At 34.6% G+C, this 19,085-nt stretch overlaps 1 protein-coding gene across 1 annotated transcript in view; it reads right to left on the bottom strand.

The window, feature by feature from the left end:
- LOC118743565 overlaps window positions 1-19,085 on the bottom strand; it is a 120,838-nt gene that overhangs the window by 30,515 nt on the left and 71,238 nt on the right. The window contains exon 2 of the mRNA XM_036476330.1: window positions 18,770-18,966. Within this exon, the coding sequence (XP_036332223.1) occupies window positions 18,770-18,966 (197 nt within the window). The remainder of the gene's footprint in view (window positions 1-18,769; window positions 18,967-19,085) is intronic.

The raw sequence follows: 19,085 nt of genomic DNA, 5'->3' as shown, positions 1-19,085 counted from the left end.
AAAAAACGAACAAATATTATTTTTTCATGAAATAACCTTTTTTGAAAAAACTGCATAATTAATGGTAAAGAATTTTATATTATTTAGAAAGTACAAGTTATTATCTTTAATTCGATATAACATATTTTATCATGATCTACTTTTGGGTTTCAACAATTTAGTGATAATAAAAAATACAAATAAAACTCTTATATCTTTTTTTTTACCTGCGACAAATAAATTAGGTATCGTTGAAATCAGCGTAAAAAGTTCTATCATTCGGCATTTTTTGTTATTTTATAGCTAAACGGTCGCTATTCTATACTTGTTCTAGAAAATTACGCAAACGAAGGTGACGCCAACTAATATTTAGTATGAAGAATTTTTGGTTTTACTACTAATATCACTAGAAACTATAGAGTAAGCAACATTCTGCACAAGTAAAGGAGCCGATTTTATGTGTGGGAGCGAGAATACTGTTTTATTACAAAACATTTCTATTATTGAATCATGCATCGACAGCAAATTTTGACACAAATTTTGTATTGAGGGTAAGTTGCTTCAATGGCACACTCCATTTGATATTTCATGTCCACTGGGCGTTCAGTTGAAAAAGCCGAATATTAAAGTTAAATAAAATGTATTGTTTATAAACTGTGCCAATTTTGAGAGAAATTTTATAAAAAAAATTTATAAAAGTCTTATTTTCCATCTAAAATTGATTGTAAATATCAATTTTTAGTGAATAAGCTTCAGTAGTTACTAAAATATCGCAGTCTTCGTATTTCTGTAAACTACCGTTATATGGGAGGTAGACGTGGTTATTGTCCGATTTTTCCCATTTTCAATACCATCCGTCCAACGCCTAAAGGAACCAAGTTTCGTTAAGATATCTCAATTTGTACTCGAGGTATGGTGTGCACAGACGGACAGAGACTCATCGATTAGTCGATTTCTTTTTTCATTCAGATCATTTACGTATACTAGTTGCGATCCCGTCCGGACTAGTCAGAATCAGTCAGATTTACTGGAAATCGATCCCGTACTCGGTTCTTTGACTATTGAGAGGACAAAAAAGAGAATAAACATGGTTCTCTCTCTGTCAGAAGTTACCAGTTTTAGTCCAAGAAGTTTTTGCTGGTAAATTCTGGTAAGTGTGTCAAACGATCAGCTGTAGTGTGTTTGGCAACCAAATTGTAAACAAAAGAAAAGTGCACTCTGCTAATTCATGTTGAAAAGTATTTAATTACTTGTTTAAGTGGATTCTAATAAATTTGAAAGTATTTTTGGTTATTTGCATGTGTGATCTGAGTGTGTTTACATACAAAATAAGCAAAAATTTACAACCAAAATTTGGAGGTTTTGTTGAAGTTGACAGAAGTTACCATTTTTTACTAGAAAGCGATCCCGTACTTTTCAATGTTACTCTCTGAGCGAATTTTTATTTATTTACAGTTTTACTAGTCCGAGTCCGAGGAATACGGGATTGCACCTACTATATCTATCTCGATTCGTTTTGCCTGTTGCAAACAACCGTTAAGTGAACAAAGTTGTAATACCTTTGTCCACAAGTACGCTCGGGTATAACATCCTCAATCCTGTTAAGGTCTCATGTCTCTAACCCTTGTGTAATCCTAACCAAAATAAGAAGTAAGGATTACTAATGTAAGGAGTAAGGATTAGACGTGGATTAGCCAAAAATTAGAGACATGAGCCCCTTAACAGAATTAGGGTTTTTTTGGTTTTGGAGTTCTGTTGCTTTGCATAGGACCATCGCAAAGTGCACCCAGAAAAAGGTTTAGTTATAATAACCAAGATTTGGTTATAGTGATCAAGTGGCATAGTTGGATATGGCGAAATAAATACATATATAGTTCACGAAAGTCTGCAATTTACTTAAGACTTCTAGTTGGGACAAATGTATATTTGTTAATAATTGCAAAACGACTACCTTGATTGGACAATATTGTTAGTTGAATCAAATCATTGTTGAGCAAATATAAACAATGTTTTGGTTGATACAAGTTCAATCAATTAATTTTGTGAACTTGCTGTAGACTTGAATCAGCTAATCGTTTATTATTGGAAAAAAAGTTTCAGTTTGACACAAATAAAAATTTACTCGATGTTTGTTGTGTTTACTTTCTTCTTTTATTTGCATATATTATGCATAAAAAATACATACATATTTACATAAGTTAGTTACTAAAGTAAATAATACATATGTATATGGTGGTATGAATTTCCTAAAAAACGACGATGAAACAGGAACAGTCGTGCGAAAACCCAGGTCAATATCTGCTGGAAGTATACTGCTTTGCTTTTTCCTTGGCTAAATAGACACTTTCAAATTATAATTCACATAAATTATATATCCACTAAGAAACCCCGGTTGGCATCAAACTTTATATTTTTAAATAACTATGCGCGCACCGAAACCACTCGCGGTGATAGAAAAACTGAAACTGAGACAAACAATTCTGTGCATGTCATAGCACACACTTTTCTTTTTCTACCTAGCGCAGCGATCGACATGCCATAGCTTACTGAGCGCTCTGGGACCACATGCGGGTTTCACCCATATACGAACAGCGGTAGCGGAGCAATGATTTCCACGCACAATGCAATGGTCAGCACGATTGGGAGAATACAATGGTCGGCATACTAGCACATTCAAACGATTCAATAAGTGGGACTGTGTGCATTGCTCAGCTGGCGCTCTTCGTATATGAAACACAGATGTGCTCAGAGCGCGCTCAGCATTCTTTAGGGGTGGCTCACAAGCATGAATATGTTCCACTCTCAAACCAAATCGTGGTTGTCTCAACTAAGATTTGGTAACTATGACTAAACCATGTGTTGAAACAAAGCTTATCTGCATTAGCAGAGCTTAATAACATCCTTTTATGAACCACACGTTAAGTTGAATGGAATTTGTAGAAATATGCTTCAAAGAAATATTTATTAGTATTAACCAAACCCTTCAACTAAATTAACGATTTGTTACAACCTAGATGAATATTAGAAGCTTTAATATATTTTATTATAATTACCAACCCATGGTAATAGTTCCCAATCCTTGGTAACAGTTCCCAAATATTGTCAAAATTCGGGAGCTAAATAACTTTAGTTGTCGAAACCAATCGTTTTTCTCAGTGGGTGCCATGCAGACAAAATTATTTATGGATCAATTAAAGGTGTATTTAAGATGCTGAATTCTGATATGCCATCCGTTTTTTTAGATTGCTTATTGTGTGCGATTTATTGCGAATTTCGCAAAATTTTTCGGTCGCTAAAATTTGGGACGCTAAATTTTCCATACACTCAGAAAAAGGTTTAGTTATAATAACCAAGATTTGGTCGGCCGCTGTGGTGTAGTGGTAAGCAGTGCGCGCTTCCACTCATCAGCACCTGGGTTCAAGCCCTGGTCAAAGCAACATCGCAAAAAATCGGAGGAGAAGCTCGGCCAAACACTAACATATGTGTAAGCGCCAATCTATTATTATTATTTGGTTATAGTGACCAAGTGGCATAGTTGGATATGGCGAAATAAATATCTAGTTCACGAAAGTCTGCAATTTACTTGAGCCTTCTAGTTGGGACAAATGTATATTTGTTAATAATTACAAAACGACTACCTTGAGTGGACAATATTGTTAGTTGAATAAAATAATTTTTGAGCAAATATAAACAATGCTTTGGTTGATACAAGTTTTCAATTAATTTTGTGAACTTGCTGTAGACGTGAATCAGCTAACCGTTTATTATTGGAAAAAAAGTTTCAGTTTGACACAAATAAAAATTTACTCGATGGTTGTTGTGTTTACTTATTTTATTTGCATATATTAAGCATAAAAAATACATACATATTTACATAAATAGTTACTAGTGTAAATAATACATATGTATATGGTGGTAAGAATTTCCTAAAAAGAAACGATGAAACAAGAATAGTCGTGCGAAAACCCAGTTCAATATCTGCTGGAAGTGCTGGTTTAAGTACACTGCTTTGCTTTTTCCTTGGCTAAATAGATACTTTCAAATTATAATTCACATGAATTATATATCCACTGAGAAACCCCGCTTGACATCAAACTTTATATTTTTAAATAACTATACCCGCACCGAAACAACTCGCGGCGATGGCAAAACTGAAACTGAGACAAACAAGCCTGGACATGTCATAGCACACACTTTTCTTTCTCTACCCAGCGCAGTGATCGATATGCCATAGCGCTCTGTAACCGCACGCTTGTTTCACCCGTATACGAACAGCGGTAGCGGAGCAATGATTTCCACGCACACAGTCTCATTCATTGAATCGTTTTTATGCAATGGTCGTCATACTAGCGCATTCAAACGATTCAATAAGTGGGACTGTGTGCATTGCTTAGCTGGCGCTCTTCGTATGTGAAACACACATGTGCTCAGAGAGCGCTGAGTATTATTTAGGGGTGGCTCACAAGCAGTGTTGCCATTTTAGCCGTTTTCCGGCTAGATTTAGCCGGTTTACGATAGCAAACCGCCGGAGAAATGTCGATTTAGCCGGCAGCCGATTTGTTAACCGTTTTGCAGAAAAAAATTAGCCGATTTGGCTTATTTGTCTTGTTTTCTTAAATTTCAAATATGTATATATGTTTCCATTTTTGACTAAGCGACCCAAAATCTGTTAGAAATGGCTACTAGCCTTATCGTGGAGAAAATTTTCATGTCAGGCAGCGTTGTATGAAATTGGGCCGATTTCGCTAATTTTTATTTTAAACGAAGAAGGGATTTTCTTCATAAAATGTTTGTTATAAATGTCTTAATTTTAAGTGTGAAGTTGTATTCGCAAAGAAATAAGAAAGAAAATAAGAAATTGTTTCACTGTTAAGAGACTTACAGGCTAACCTAATATTCACGAACGCCGCCAATTTATTGTCAAAAATTTCTCATGCACTGCAACTTGTATGAGATCAACCGAAATTGAACGGCGTGCGTATGAAGCTAACTCAATTTCCAATTTTTGTTCTGCGTGACATTTTGATTTGACGTTTCGCTCAATGAAATCAAATGCAAACGCATGCAATTCAATTTCGGGTGACGCAAAAAAACAAATTCGACGGCATGCGTACCAAAACGCAAGCCGCGAATATTAGGTTAGCCTGTTAAGATTCGTTTTTGTTTGGATATGGAGCCAACAAACAGAATAAATATTACATATAGATATTGTCTTCCCAGATAGCGCATATTCAATTCTGCCTAAATTACAAAACATCATTTTTGCCCACTCCCAAAGGTTTAAGGTAAGGGAAAAATTGATATTTTCAAGCACTATGTACACATATGTAACGGGTGATTTTTTAAGAGCTTGATAACTTTTTTTTTAAAAAAAACGCATAAAATTTGCAAAATCTCATCGGTTCTTTATTTGAAACGTTAGATTGGTCCATGACATTTACTTTTTGAAGATAATTTCATTTAAATGTTGACCGCGGCTGCGTCTTAGGTGGTCCATTCGGAAAGTCCAATTTTGGGCAACTTTTTCGAGCATTTCGGCCGGAATAGCCCGAATTTCTTCGGAAATGTTGTCTTCCAAAGCTGGAATAGTTGCTGGCTTATTTCTGTAGACTTTAGACTTGACGTAGCCCCACAAAAAATAGTCTAAAGGCGTCAAATCGCATGATCTTGGTGGCCAACTTACCGGTCCATTTCTTGAGATGAATTGTTCTCCGAAGTTTTCCCTCAAAATGGCCATAGAATCGCGAGCTGTGTGGCATGTAGCGCCATCTTGTTGAAACCACATGTCAACCAAGTTCAGTTCTTCCATTTTTGGCAACAAAAAGTTTGTTAGCATCGAACGATAGCGATCGCCATTCACCGTAACGTTGCGTCCAACAGCATCTTTGAAAAAATACGGTCCAATGATTCCACCAGCGTACAAACCACACCAAACAGTGCATTTTTCGGGATGCATGGGCAGTTCTTGAACGGCTTCTGGTTGCTCTTCACTCCAAATGCGGCAATTTTGCTTATTTACGAAGCCATTCAACCAGAAATGAGCCTCATCGCTGAACAAAATTTGTCGATAAAAAAGCGGATTTTCTGCCAACTTTTCTAGGGCCCATTCACTGAAAATTCGACGTTGTGGCAGATCGTTCGGCTTCAGTTCTTGCACGAGCTGTATTTTATACGGTTTTACACCAAGATCTTTGCGTAAAATCTTCCATGTGGTCGAATAACACAAACCCAATTGCTGCGAACGGCGACGAATCGACATTTCACGGTCTTCAGCAACACTCTCAGAAACAGACGCAATATTCTCTTCTGTACGCACTGTACGCATTCGTGTGGTTGGTTTAATGTCCAATAAAGTAAACTGAGTGCGAAACTTGGTCACAATCGCATTAATTGTTTGCTCACTTGGTCGATTATGTAGACCATAAATCGGACGTAAAGCGCGAAACACATTTCGAACCGAACACTGATTTTGGTAATAAAATTCAATGATTTGCAAGCGTTGCTCGTTAGTAAGTCTATTCATGATGAAATTTCAAAGCATACTGAGCATCTTTCTCTTTGACACCATGTCTGAAATCCCACGTGATCTGTCAAATACTAATGCATGAAAATCCTAACCTCAAAAAAATCACCCGTTATTTTTTTAAACAAACTTTTTTGCTGAGAACTTATTTAAATTGAGCTTAATGGCATCCTCTTATGAACCATACTTTAAGTTGAATGGAATTTGTAGAAATATGCTTCAAAAAAATATTTATTAGTATTTACCAAACACTTCAACTAAATTAACGATTTGATACAACCTAGATGAATATTAGAAGCTTTGAAATATTTAGTTATAATTACCAACCCATGGTAATAGTTCCCAATCCTTGGTCACAGTTCCCAAATATTGTCAAAATTCGGGAACTAAATATCTTTAGTTGTAGAAACTAATCCTTTTTTCTCAGTGTAACCATTGGAAACATTTATTTACGCAAACGAGGATGGAAGCTTCGAACTCGTGCAAATGGGAAAAACATAGCCCGGTACGCGTACTGTGTCAAAATTATATTTTTTAAGAAACAAACAAATTCTTTAGTTGATTTGGTTTATAGTCATTTAGTTGTAAATTGAGCAGTTGTCACCGTTAATTACTAGGTGTCTTGGTTTGTAGTAACAAGTCTGACTTTCAATTTGGTTAATAACCCTACATATGAGACATTCTTTTTCATATCGGACACCAAATTTGGTGTCACACTTTCGATTGGCTTCAAATTTTTTTATGGATTCTATACATGAAATAAGGTAACACTGTTCGTGGAATTTTTTTCGCTTTTTACTTTGGATATATGATCTGTTAAAGTTTGCATATTTTCGTGATTCTGGCTAATCACGTACTCCTTCAAAACGTTATATCACGGCCCATCGTAGAGACTTCATCTTAACGTCGTTTTATACTAAAGAAACAGGCCTAATATTTCTATATAAAAGATGGTCAATATTGTCCTAAAGCTAACTTCGCTATTGACAGTTGAACTTTTTGAAGTTGATTTGGGTTTTTCAAGAACTATTTTTGAAATATTTTTCTTTATGATGAGATGGTTTATTTTGTGAGAATCAATAATTTTTTGTAATTTGTTTTCTAAAACTTTTGTTGAGATATATTTAGTAAGGTGTTCAACATCGAGTTTTTGCAAGAATTTAAATTTTATTGCAGATTCCGATAGAATACCTATCCAGGTATAATAATAATATACGGCAATATAATTGTACGGCAATATTTTTCTTTAAGGCGACAAAACCCTAAAAATGGGCGTGGCAATTGTAGGACTAAAGTTGGAAAAAAACAGATTTTATTGCGGATTTCGGCAGAATATCCGACTTAAAAAAGAATGTATTTGTCAATGTTATTGTGGCTTGTTAACATTTAATTTTTAATATTTTTATTGAGCTTTGTACCACGATTGTTTATTAGGAAAAATTTAAAAAGCAACAAAGACTTCAGCAGGAAAGTCTAGAAAAAAGAAGTCTGATGAGGAGATGCGGTGATCTCCGAAATAGTGCTATAACTTCTACCGCTTAGACTTTGTTGCTTTTTCAATTTTTCCTAATAAACAATCGTGGTACAAAGCGCAATACAAATATTAAAAATAAAATGTTAACAAGCCACAATAACATTGACAAATACATAGTTTAGGAAGAGCCTGCCTGAAACTATAAAAAAAAGCAAATAAGCAAATGGATGAATAGAATTGAGAACAACAACCACGCTGTCGAGTTTTAATAGCGGCAAATCAGCTGCACTTGATAGTAGTTGGTTGAATAAGGAAAACAAATTAGCAACAAGAGTTTACGGGATGTACATAGCTCAGTGGTTAACGCTTCTGACTTTGAACATCGAATACGCAGGTTTGTTCCCTGCTGAAGTCTAGAAAAAAGAAGTCTGATGAGGAGATGTGGTGATCTCCGAAATAGTGCTATAACTTCTACCGCTTAGACTTTGTTGCTTTTCAATTTTTCCTAATAAACAATCGTGGTACAAAGCTCAATAAAAATATTAAAAATTAAAAAAGAATGGTTTTCATTTTTTCCCTCTAACGTGAAGATTTATTTTAAATGACTTTGTAATTTCAAAGATATGATTAATTCAAAAACGTATTTAATAAATTCAATGATATGTAGAATAAAAATATGGGTACTAAATGAAAGTGGATTTTTTGGAATTTAAAAAAGATAAAATTTTTTGAATTCCCAAGGACGAATAGGTAATTTTTTAAGCTGACAAAGTTAGAAGGACGGGATTCGAGGATGCTATCGAGTTTACATAAGTCCTTGACATATAATTTTTTCAAAAACAAATATTGCGAAATTTCATGGACAAAATTTTAAAAGGACATTTTCAATACTTACCAGTCCTTATGCACCAAAAAATTGAATCTGTGTAAATTATACAGGATTTTATCTTTATTTTGATACCCATACTTTTTTTCTAAGCTAATTTCATTTAATTTTTTCAATCAGTTTTGAATCACTATCGTCAGAGTGAAAAACTTAAAACCAAGGAATGAAACCGAAACCCAAACCGAAACCGTAACCGTTTAAAACCGTTTCGTTTTTCAAAACCGAAACCGAAACCGTAACCGTTATCTTGACCTGAAAAGGAACGATACCGAAACCATTTCAATCACAGGTTTCAATCGGTTTTCCAGAAATTTACAAAAATAATAAATAAAAATTTCTTTGAAATAAATGATTTATTTAACCAAAATCAGCAACATTTTGCTAAAATTCTTGTTAAGTAGTAAATAAGTATGGCAAGTTACCAAAAATCTGCTGATGACTTTGTTGTTGTGAATCGATAATCGATTAATTATATTTAAGTAGTTTCTTTCCCGTACGCAATGCAAGATCCCGCGTGTGCCCAAAATAGCCCAGAAATCATGCCTGTACTCAACAAAATGGGTAATAGAGAGCGAAAATTCGAGCGTATTCGATCGTAAGTGTATTCTTCTTCCTGCCCGAAACAGCCCGAAATTTTCTCCGAGTAAAAATGGATAAAGTGTCAAAGTGCATATCAGCTGTATTGTGTTTACATGTTGCCTGCATTTACTTGGTGCTTTTAAGGAAAAGTGAATGGCCTGTGGATGTATTTTCAATCTATGTACTTAAAATCAAATTTGTGAAACCAAAATTCAATTTCCAAGTGTTTGCATTTAATACCATGTTCTGACCGACAACCAAAACATTTTTCTTTTCATTTACAACCTTTAACTTTCATTCTTATTTTGCTTTGGCCAGGCAATTAACAATAAATCCGAAATGGCGTATTAAAGATGATAAAATATGACTTCCACTTCGATAAATAATCGAAAAAAACTAGTGAAGACACCGATTGGAATGAGTGGAAAGTGAGTTTTCAAGTAGTTTTCAGCGAAAACTCGTTTTCGTTTAACAGATTTTATATGGACGAAAACACAAGTTTTAGGTCGAAAACCAGTTTTAGCAACGAAAACATGTTTCCGATGTCGGTCAGAACATGGTATAAGTGACAAAAACAAGAACAACGTGAATCAGCTGTTTCTCGACTTGTGGGCACGAAATGTGGGTTTTTGCGTTTCCGTACTTCTGAACTTTGTTCCATTTTTGAAAGAAAATGTTTCTCTTATTCTCTAATTACCAAATCCGGTCCGGATTGTTAGGGAAAGAACCTAGTGTGGATATTATCAGTGAACTGTAATTTTCGATTTTCTATCCTCAACGTTTAAGACATTGTGATTTAAATAATATCAAAAAAATTTCTGTGAAAAACCGAAACCGGAACGAAACCGAAACCAAAACCGAAATAAATTTTGAAGAACGAAACCAAAACCGAAACCGAAACACTTGGCAAAACCGAAACCCAAACCGGAACGTTATTTTGAATCGGTTTCATTCCTTGCTTAAAACGCAATTTTACTATATTTCACCCATGGTTTCGTGAATATATTGATTTATTGAGAGTAAAATTGACTATCGCACGGTGTTATATGTATAATGAGCTAGAAATTTATAAAAAAAAAATATTAATTCTTAAATAAAAAAAAGAAATATAGCCAATACTGGTTAAGAAAAGGAGTTTCTATTATTGCCATCAGTGCAAACACAAATCCCGAAAATCCCGGGATTATTTGCCAAGAATCCCAAGATTTTCGGGACCTTAAAAAGGCCGGGATCCAAGGATCCCGGGATCCCGGAATTAACATCCCTTATCTCCATACCATGTTTGAGTACTCCACCATGCAAACTTCCAGAGATATGCAGTCTGAAAAATTCGGTTTGTATGAGAGGTGCCGCGCCCCTTTTTCCAGTAGCCTCAATTTTTCTTCATGACTATCCGATTGATTTTATAATACTTACCAGTCCTTATGCTCCAAGATCTGTTTAAATTATACAGGATTTTCTCTTTATTTTGATACCCATACTTTTTTTCTAAGCTAATTTCATTTAATTTCTTAAATCAGTTTTGAATTACTGTCGTCAGAGTGAAAAACTAAAAACGCAATCTAATCTAATATAAATATTATAAATGTGAAAGTTTGTATGTTTGGATGTTTGGATGTTTGGGAAATCATCACGCGGAAACAACTGCACGGATTTGCATGAAATTTTGTACGCAGATAGCCTATGGGCCAGATTGGTTAATAGGCTGTTTTTTTAAGAGTTGCCACCTGTTAAAAAAGTTTCATTTATTTAATATGCGGGAACGACTGAATGGATTTGCATGAAAGTTTGCACACAGATAGCTTATGACCCAGATTGGAAAATAGGCTACTTTTCTTAAGAGTTGCCACCTGTTAGAAATGTTTAATTTAATTAATACACGGAAATGAGTGAACTGATTTGCATGGAAGTTTTCACACAGATAGCTTATGAGCTAGGTTGAAAAATAGGCTACTATTTTAAGAGTTACCACCTGCTAAAAAAGTTTAATTAAATTAATACACGGAAAAGACTGAACGTATTTGCATCAAATTTTGCAAGCAGATAGCTTATGACCTACAGTGGAAAATAGGCAAATTTTTTGGAAGAGTTGCCACCTGTTAAAAAAGTTTTAATTAAATTAATACGCGGAAACGACTGAACAGATTTGCATGACATTTCGCACAGAGATAGCTTATGACCTATGTTGGAAAATAGGCTACTATTTTAAGAGTTATCACGTATTAGGAAACTTTAATTAAATTAATACGTGGAAATGACTGAACTGATTTGCATGAAAGTATGCACACAGATAGCTTATGACCTAGACTGGAAAGTAGGCTACTTTTTTAAGAATTACCACCTGTTTGAAAATTAAATTTTGCTCAAAGATGGTTTATGACCTGGATTGAAAAATTGGCTACTTCCTTAACCGGTTTTCCGATCAGAACGAAATTTAGTACACTTACTACGGATTTCGGAAGGATGGTCTTAGACTGAAAGCAAGTCCGATAACTCAAGGCCCCTCCCATCCAAATTGGAATTTTCATATTACATACATATCTCTGGAAGTATTTGTGGGAGAGAACTGAAACTTGGTATAGTGATAAATATGTATGTGAAATCAATGTTGGCATTAATCGATTGATGTTTTAATTAGGTAGTTAATTTGATTAAATTCAATCTGATTACAGTTAATCATGATTAATTTTAATCCGACTAAACAGTTAACCGTAACCGCGATTAAAAAATTAATTTTTAATCATTAACTCTTAATTTCATCAAGTAGGTTTGGTGATTAATTAAGTTATGCTGGAATTTTCCTGAGCAAACAAAGCAAGTTAATCCAGTATGGCTAAGTCGGGTTTCCTCATCAATCTAAGCAATTTGGTGTGCATTTTCATTAAGATATATGTATACCAACAAACGTTTTACAAACTAGGTTTGTAAAAGTTCCCAGTTTATGTATTACTAATAACAATAATTATTATTTTTTTATATTACGTGCTTTTTATAAGCGTAAAACACAAAATAATTACTATAACTGGTGTTTGGTTTCAAACTCGGACAAACTAGACAAATTAACCAGATTTTATTTTTAATTGGATTAACGATTAATGTTTTAAATTAATTAAACGTAATCGCAGCCAGCGATTAACGATTAAAAAAATGTTATCATTAATCGTACAGTTGATTACGACTAATTAATTTTAAACTTTAAACACGATTAACATTTCAATCGTTAATTTTTAATCGTTAATCAGATTAACAGTTTGCCAACACTGTGTGAAATCATGTTCATATTCACGGAGAAAAATGGACGTTTTTGGAAAAGAGGCGTAGCACCTCCCATACTGACTGAAAGTTTCATATTGCATATCACTTAAAATGTTTGGGGTAAAGCACTCAAGCTTGGTATGGAAATACATATGTATGCATGTATGTATGTGGAACTAATACCATACTCGTGGAGAAAAATAAGAGTTATTGGAAAAGGTGGTGTGGCAACTCCCATGCAAATTGATTTTTCAATGCTGCATATCTCTGGAGGTGTTTATTGCAGAGGACTGGAACTTGGCACCGAGATGTGTATACAAAATTAATTCCATAGTCATAGAGAAGAATTTGTGTTATTCGAAAAGGGGACATGGTTCCTGCCGTACAAATTTACTGTTTTATACTGCTTATCTCTAGAGGTGTTCATGGTAGAGTACTGGGACTTGGTACTGGGGTATGTAAAATCAATTCTAAATTCATGGAAGAAGATTAGGGTTATAAGAAAAAGGGGCTCGACACTTCCAGTACAAATTTACTTTTTCTTGCCACATATCCCTGGAAGTGTTTGTGGAAGACAGAATAAATTTCATTAAATGGAAAAGGGAGAGCCGGGTTCGACCTTATAATCTAAAGCTCTCTTGAGGCATTTGCTACAGTAATGAGAAGTGGTATTTTATCTAGGACAGGTTACTAAATTTGAGTTGGAAATATTAGAACTCGCCGTGGCACCTCCAAGAAGGTTTCACGTTCACGCGTCGTATACCTGGAAACCTTTTAAGGTAAACTTAAAGGGAGGAGAGAGATTTTATAATTTCATAGTTTTAAGCGGCCTAAATACCTTAACTCGCTTAGAAAATAACGAGCTATAACGAAATGGGCACAGAAATAAAATCTAACATCATTAAATTATTTTTCCTATTTGTATAAAAGCGCGGGGTGAAACCCGCGGGTATAAGCTAGTTTTACTATATTTGACCCATGGTTTCGTAAATATATTTGTTTTTTGTGTGTAAAATTGACTATCGCATGGTGTTATATGTATAATGAGCTAGAAATTTATAAAAAAAAATTAATTCTTAAATAAAAAAAAAAGAAATATAGCCAATACTGGTCAAGAAAAGGAGGTTCTATTATTGCCATCAGTGCAAATTACAAATCCCGAAAATCTTGGGATTCTTGGAAAATAAAAATGGCCGGGATCCAAGGATCCTGGGATTAACATCCCTAATCTCCATACCATGTTTGAGTACTCTACCATGCAGAGATATGCAGTCTGAAAAATTCGGTTTGCATGAGAGGTGCCGCGCCCCTTTTTCCAGTAGCCACAATTTTTCTTCATGACTATCCGATTGATTTTATATCACAGCGCACGGCAGTGCGCGCGAGTGACGAAAGCAGCCACAGTAGCTTGCTGAAATGACTCGCTTATATATACTAGAGATTTGGAAGTTTTTATCCAGACGTCCAATCGACATGTTTGAGATATCGTTGGAAAGGTCTTGCAGAGTGTCCTCAGAAAATGTATTCAAGCTTCATAAACGACTCACCGGATTCTTAAAAATTAGGCTAAAATGTTGCGAAACAAAAAACGTTTTTTTGCTTTTGCCGGTTTAAGGGGGCATGTGGGTACACCCAACATATTTTGTGTTATTTTATAGGCCAATACCTTTCAAACGATACCTTATATATTGAGTTCCGGCTACCAGTTGGAAAGATATAGAGCTAAATGTGTTTTGGTTCGTGTCTCCACTGCGAGATGCTTTGGTATGTATGTGGCGTCCGTACGTACCATCATTTAATTTTTTTTTCAAACTTTCAGGAATTAAAGTACAAAAAGAAACTAAGAAGGGTTTTTTCCAGCATATTTCGATTCGTATGCCTTTGTGGGCGTGACTGGTGCCTGAAATTCGAAAAAAGGCAATTTTTTTAACTACCACTGAGGCCGCACTACTCAGTCCATGTCATTGATGTGGATATCAGTAGAAGGGTCTTCAAAAGAGCTATCTAACGCTATCTTTTGTGTTTATCAAATATAAATATGTCATAACGTTATCGCCTGAAAACTAAAAATCGGGCTGCTGAAAATATACATTTCGGACATTTTCTCAAAAACTGGTCAGTCGATTTCATTCTAAGTTTCCACAAGTCTAGCCCAAAACTTTAGCTTTCATCTGGTATATAGCTTATGTCTGGAAAAGCGCTTGTTGTGGAGATATTGCTATTCAAATTGAAAAAATGTCGCTCCAAAAAGGGTCAAATGGTTAAAAATTAACATATCCGTCTAATTTCGTTACTTTAAGATATAAAAATAACATACCCAGTTCCCCGAAAAACATCGCCCATTCCCCGATTGCCACTTAAACCGAAATTCCCTGCAAATCGGGGAATTTCCCGCGAGTTGACAAGTTGAAGGATGCAGCTGTGCTAATCACTTCGTACATGTCTTGGAAACCACAATCTATGTATATTTGAGAGTGTTTTTCAGTCACATGCCGAAATTGTAACATTTTTCCCCATTTTAATTGCAGGTATGTACACAGTATTTAACTATGCTACATGGGTTTATCACTCGCACTTAACCAACCTGTGAAAACGCGTATAATATTACCTACAGTTGTACATAAATATGTATGTATAAATGCATTTAGTTCACCCAATGTGCCGCTACTACTTACACACATATGTATATATTGCTACTGAGCAAAACTACTTGAGAAAAAATTATTAGTTTAATAGCACGAATGCAACACACACCGTACACGTGTTAGAAGTAAAACTTCTCAAAAAAGCACATGTGTGCGCCCCACACCCGGTAGAAATCTTAACAAAAATAAACTACGAGACTATCAGACGAATACAGTTGTTTATTGTATCCAAAGATGGTACCAAGTTGATAAGTTTTTATCATTTCTCATATTTTTTTTATTTTTAATTTTTTTCGAATACATATCATCCTTCATATCATCCTTTATCATCCTTTTTCGCTTTATTCCGTATTCGAAAAACTATGTGTTTCAATGGACACATCGATTTGAATACATAATTTAGATTTAGAGAATATGTTTAGCAATTTACTTAAGAAAAATAAAACATTTAGTTTATTGTTTATATTTTCGTCGATTTTAAATTTGCTACCCCAAAATAATTGATATCAAATAAAACACCTCTTTGAGGTAAAATTTTCCAGTGACGAAAGCTGAACTAGAAACACAAAATTTATGATATCAATTTCGTGACGAAAATTATACGCAATTTTTAACTGCCTTTCAAACGTACGGATACGGGGGGGGATGCTTGGACTCGTCCATTATCTACATTTTTACCAGTTTTTGCTTTTTATTTTGTTATCCTAATGTTTATAGTTTTTGTTTTTATAAAAGTCTAGCACATTACCTAACCAGAACCACTTACATCTACATTTCGAACTTCTTACAAAAATTATAACAATTCAACAAAATTTAGCAATTACACCCAAATATTTTAAACTTTTTGTGCAAAATTTTTAGGTATGCAGTTTTGTAGTCCATTAAATTCAAGTATGTAAAAGTGAAAATTTCAAGACACTAGAAAATCGCGTTCATATTTAATATTTTTTTTTTGGCTGACGGTGATAAGCATTTTCTTCTATATAAAAGGCACTATCTTAAGATAAAACGTGAGTGAACTTAACCCCTACTTGGCTTCTTATATTTGTTAATAACTAATCTGTATATACGCACCACACTAAAAGCTCCTTTTCATATAAAAATTCGTACGTGTCCTACCCGTGACAAACGTTGTCCCACCAGTGGCAGAAGAAATTTCGGATTTCTTGTATAATAAAGCCATAATTTTTTTGTAGTTTTTGCTTTGTTTGTGTTCCTGCCCTGCAGTGAAACCCCAAACTAGTCAGGAAAAATACTAGTTTACAACTAGAATTTCCTGACAGAAACCGAACTAGTTCGAAAATGTCCAGACTTGTACCGAGTACAAAACGATTTATATATTCGTGTCCTGTTTTATTTGACTTCGACAGTTGAATACAATAGAGTACACAAAATATTATAACTTTTATTTGGCTTTATTGTAAACCGTTAAAGCGAGTACCATACTTGTTAAATAATGATTAATTTCATATTGATAATTTTCAATTATTTTAGAATTTTTTTTAATTAAACGGTTACTATAATTATTTATTTGATTAATTTCTTTTATCAACCAACAAGCCAAACTATAGACAAAAATTAAGAATATTTAATAATTGCTTGAATTATTTATTTATTTTATTCTTATCCAAATCTCAAATTTCAAACATTAACACAGCCACACAAAAAAAAAAGTATGCGGATCTGGTAACAAGACACACGTATTCCTATGGATTTTGGGGCGCTGAATTCAAAAATGTCAAAAATCACCCATCAGGTCATGGTTAAGATATAACCTCAAAAAATGACGAAAAATCGTGCACTGAGGCAAATAAATTTCAAAATAATGCCAGTGATACAAATTTTCACTTCAAAAACATTTTGACAACTGTGAAGGATCAACCGTTGCCTGACATCAACTTATTTGACATAACTCTACTCAACAGAACCTGACTTAACCTAACCTGAATGAACAGAAATTTATCGAACTACACGTAAAGCTCTGGAAGCATATTTTCCCAGTATCAGATGTGTGCTACATCGAATGGGTCAACTCGAGCTTAACCTACAAATAAATCTTACCTAACCTAACAAAACCTAACCTAACCTAACTTAACCTCAGGTACCACAATTAAACTAATTGTGTTGTCTCCTTGTGTTTGCGGTACTGTTTCATTCAGTTTCGGCTTATCTTCAAAGAGGTCTAACCTAACAAAACCTGACCAAACCTAACCTAACCTAGCTGAATGAAATTCAACCACACGTGTAGCTACGTAAGCGTACGGTTCTCAGTCTCAAATGTGTGCTATCTTTAATAAGTTAACTCGATCTTAACCTACAAATGAATCTAACTTAACAGAACCTAACGAAATTTTGCTTAACGCAGCGCAACTGAAGTCTAAAGTGTTCCCGTTGTAACACAATAAAATTCATTTCATTGTACTACAGGTGGTTAAAAATTTAAACACACATTACTCATTTGAAGAAACTTAGAACTACAAGTAGAATTGAACCCATTTCAATTAACCTGACAATGTTTGTATCAATCAAAATGTAGAACTGTAACTCAAACATGCAAATTAATAAGAATTTTATTCGAAATTTTTATCTCTCTGCTTTTCTAAAACTTAAGGGATATATTTCTCCTCCCTTCCGTGTTTACATTTTATCTTGCTTTTTATCGTGATTAAATTGATTTACAGACCTACTTCAGTCTATTTTCTGCCTGCTATAACGTGTCCTTTTTTCTTCGAAGGAACGATGCAAAGGGTTACGCTTACGTTTAAGACCTACATTCGTTTCCCTTTTCAACATCCAGCAAAAATCAGCCATCATGACCTCGTCCCATCTACCCTGATATCGTTGTTCCATCACTTTTATGTCTTGATGAAAACGTTCCCCTGAAATCTCCAATATTTTCTGGAAACTTATCCAGATGGGAATCTAGAAAGTGAAGTTTTAAATTCATCAAGCAGCCTAACTTTTTGTAGTTTTTTATCATTTTCGCAACAATATTCTCGTAGTCTAGACTTTTTTTGTTACCGAGGAAATTTGCGTTTACTTCTTTAAAACTTTCCCAAGCGTCCATTTCAATTGTCGTCATGTGCTTCACGAAATTCGTATCTCTAGTCAACATTCGAATTTGTGGTCCATCAAAGACTCCTTCTTTTAATTTGGCGTCTGAAACATTCTTCATCTTTGTACACATTTTCCTTCAAGTGGTTCATTAGTCCGTTAACGTCAGTGCAGTACACTAAAGACGTCTCTTTGTCTTTAACGAAAAACTTTCTGAATTCTTTGTCCCTGTCGCGATAGAATGAAACTTTTGTCTTTGGCTGTAGAAGATTTCTTCTTTTTAGAAATGAAGCGGCGAATTCAGCGCCGTCTTTCGGTAATCCAAGGTCTCTAATAAAATCATTCAGTTCTAGTTGCGACACTAATATTGGAACCTTCGATTGCATCTTATCCACGCCATACTCGTCATCTTTTTCGTCGTTTTTATCGGATTCATCAGAACTATTTCCTGATTCATCACTGGTTTCACTACCGTCTTCATGACGTTGACTTTCAACTTCCATTCTATCATCTTCTAAAGCGCTTGAATCAGTCTGACGTGCATTTTTATCGATTTCAATTGCTCTTGTGACTGTGCACACATTAATGTACGAAATTTTCTTTTTATTTTTGGCGTTGAACCCTTTGACGGAATTCATGCAAAAGCAGCAGTCCTTCGCAATAACGGGTCTTTTCCATGTGGTTGGTGTA

The sequence above is a fragment of the Rhagoletis pomonella genome, unplaced genomic scaffold, assembly GCF_013731165.1.
Source record: "Rhagoletis pomonella isolate Grant_MI unplaced genomic scaffold, Rhpom_1.0 Rhpom_scaffold_00007, whole genome shotgun sequence".
Taxonomy (NCBI): Eukaryota; Metazoa; Arthropoda; class Insecta; order Diptera; family Tephritidae; genus Rhagoletis; species Rhagoletis pomonella.
The sequence above is the reverse complement of the archived record's forward strand: the minus strand, read 5'-3'. Positions and strand labels throughout refer to the sequence as shown.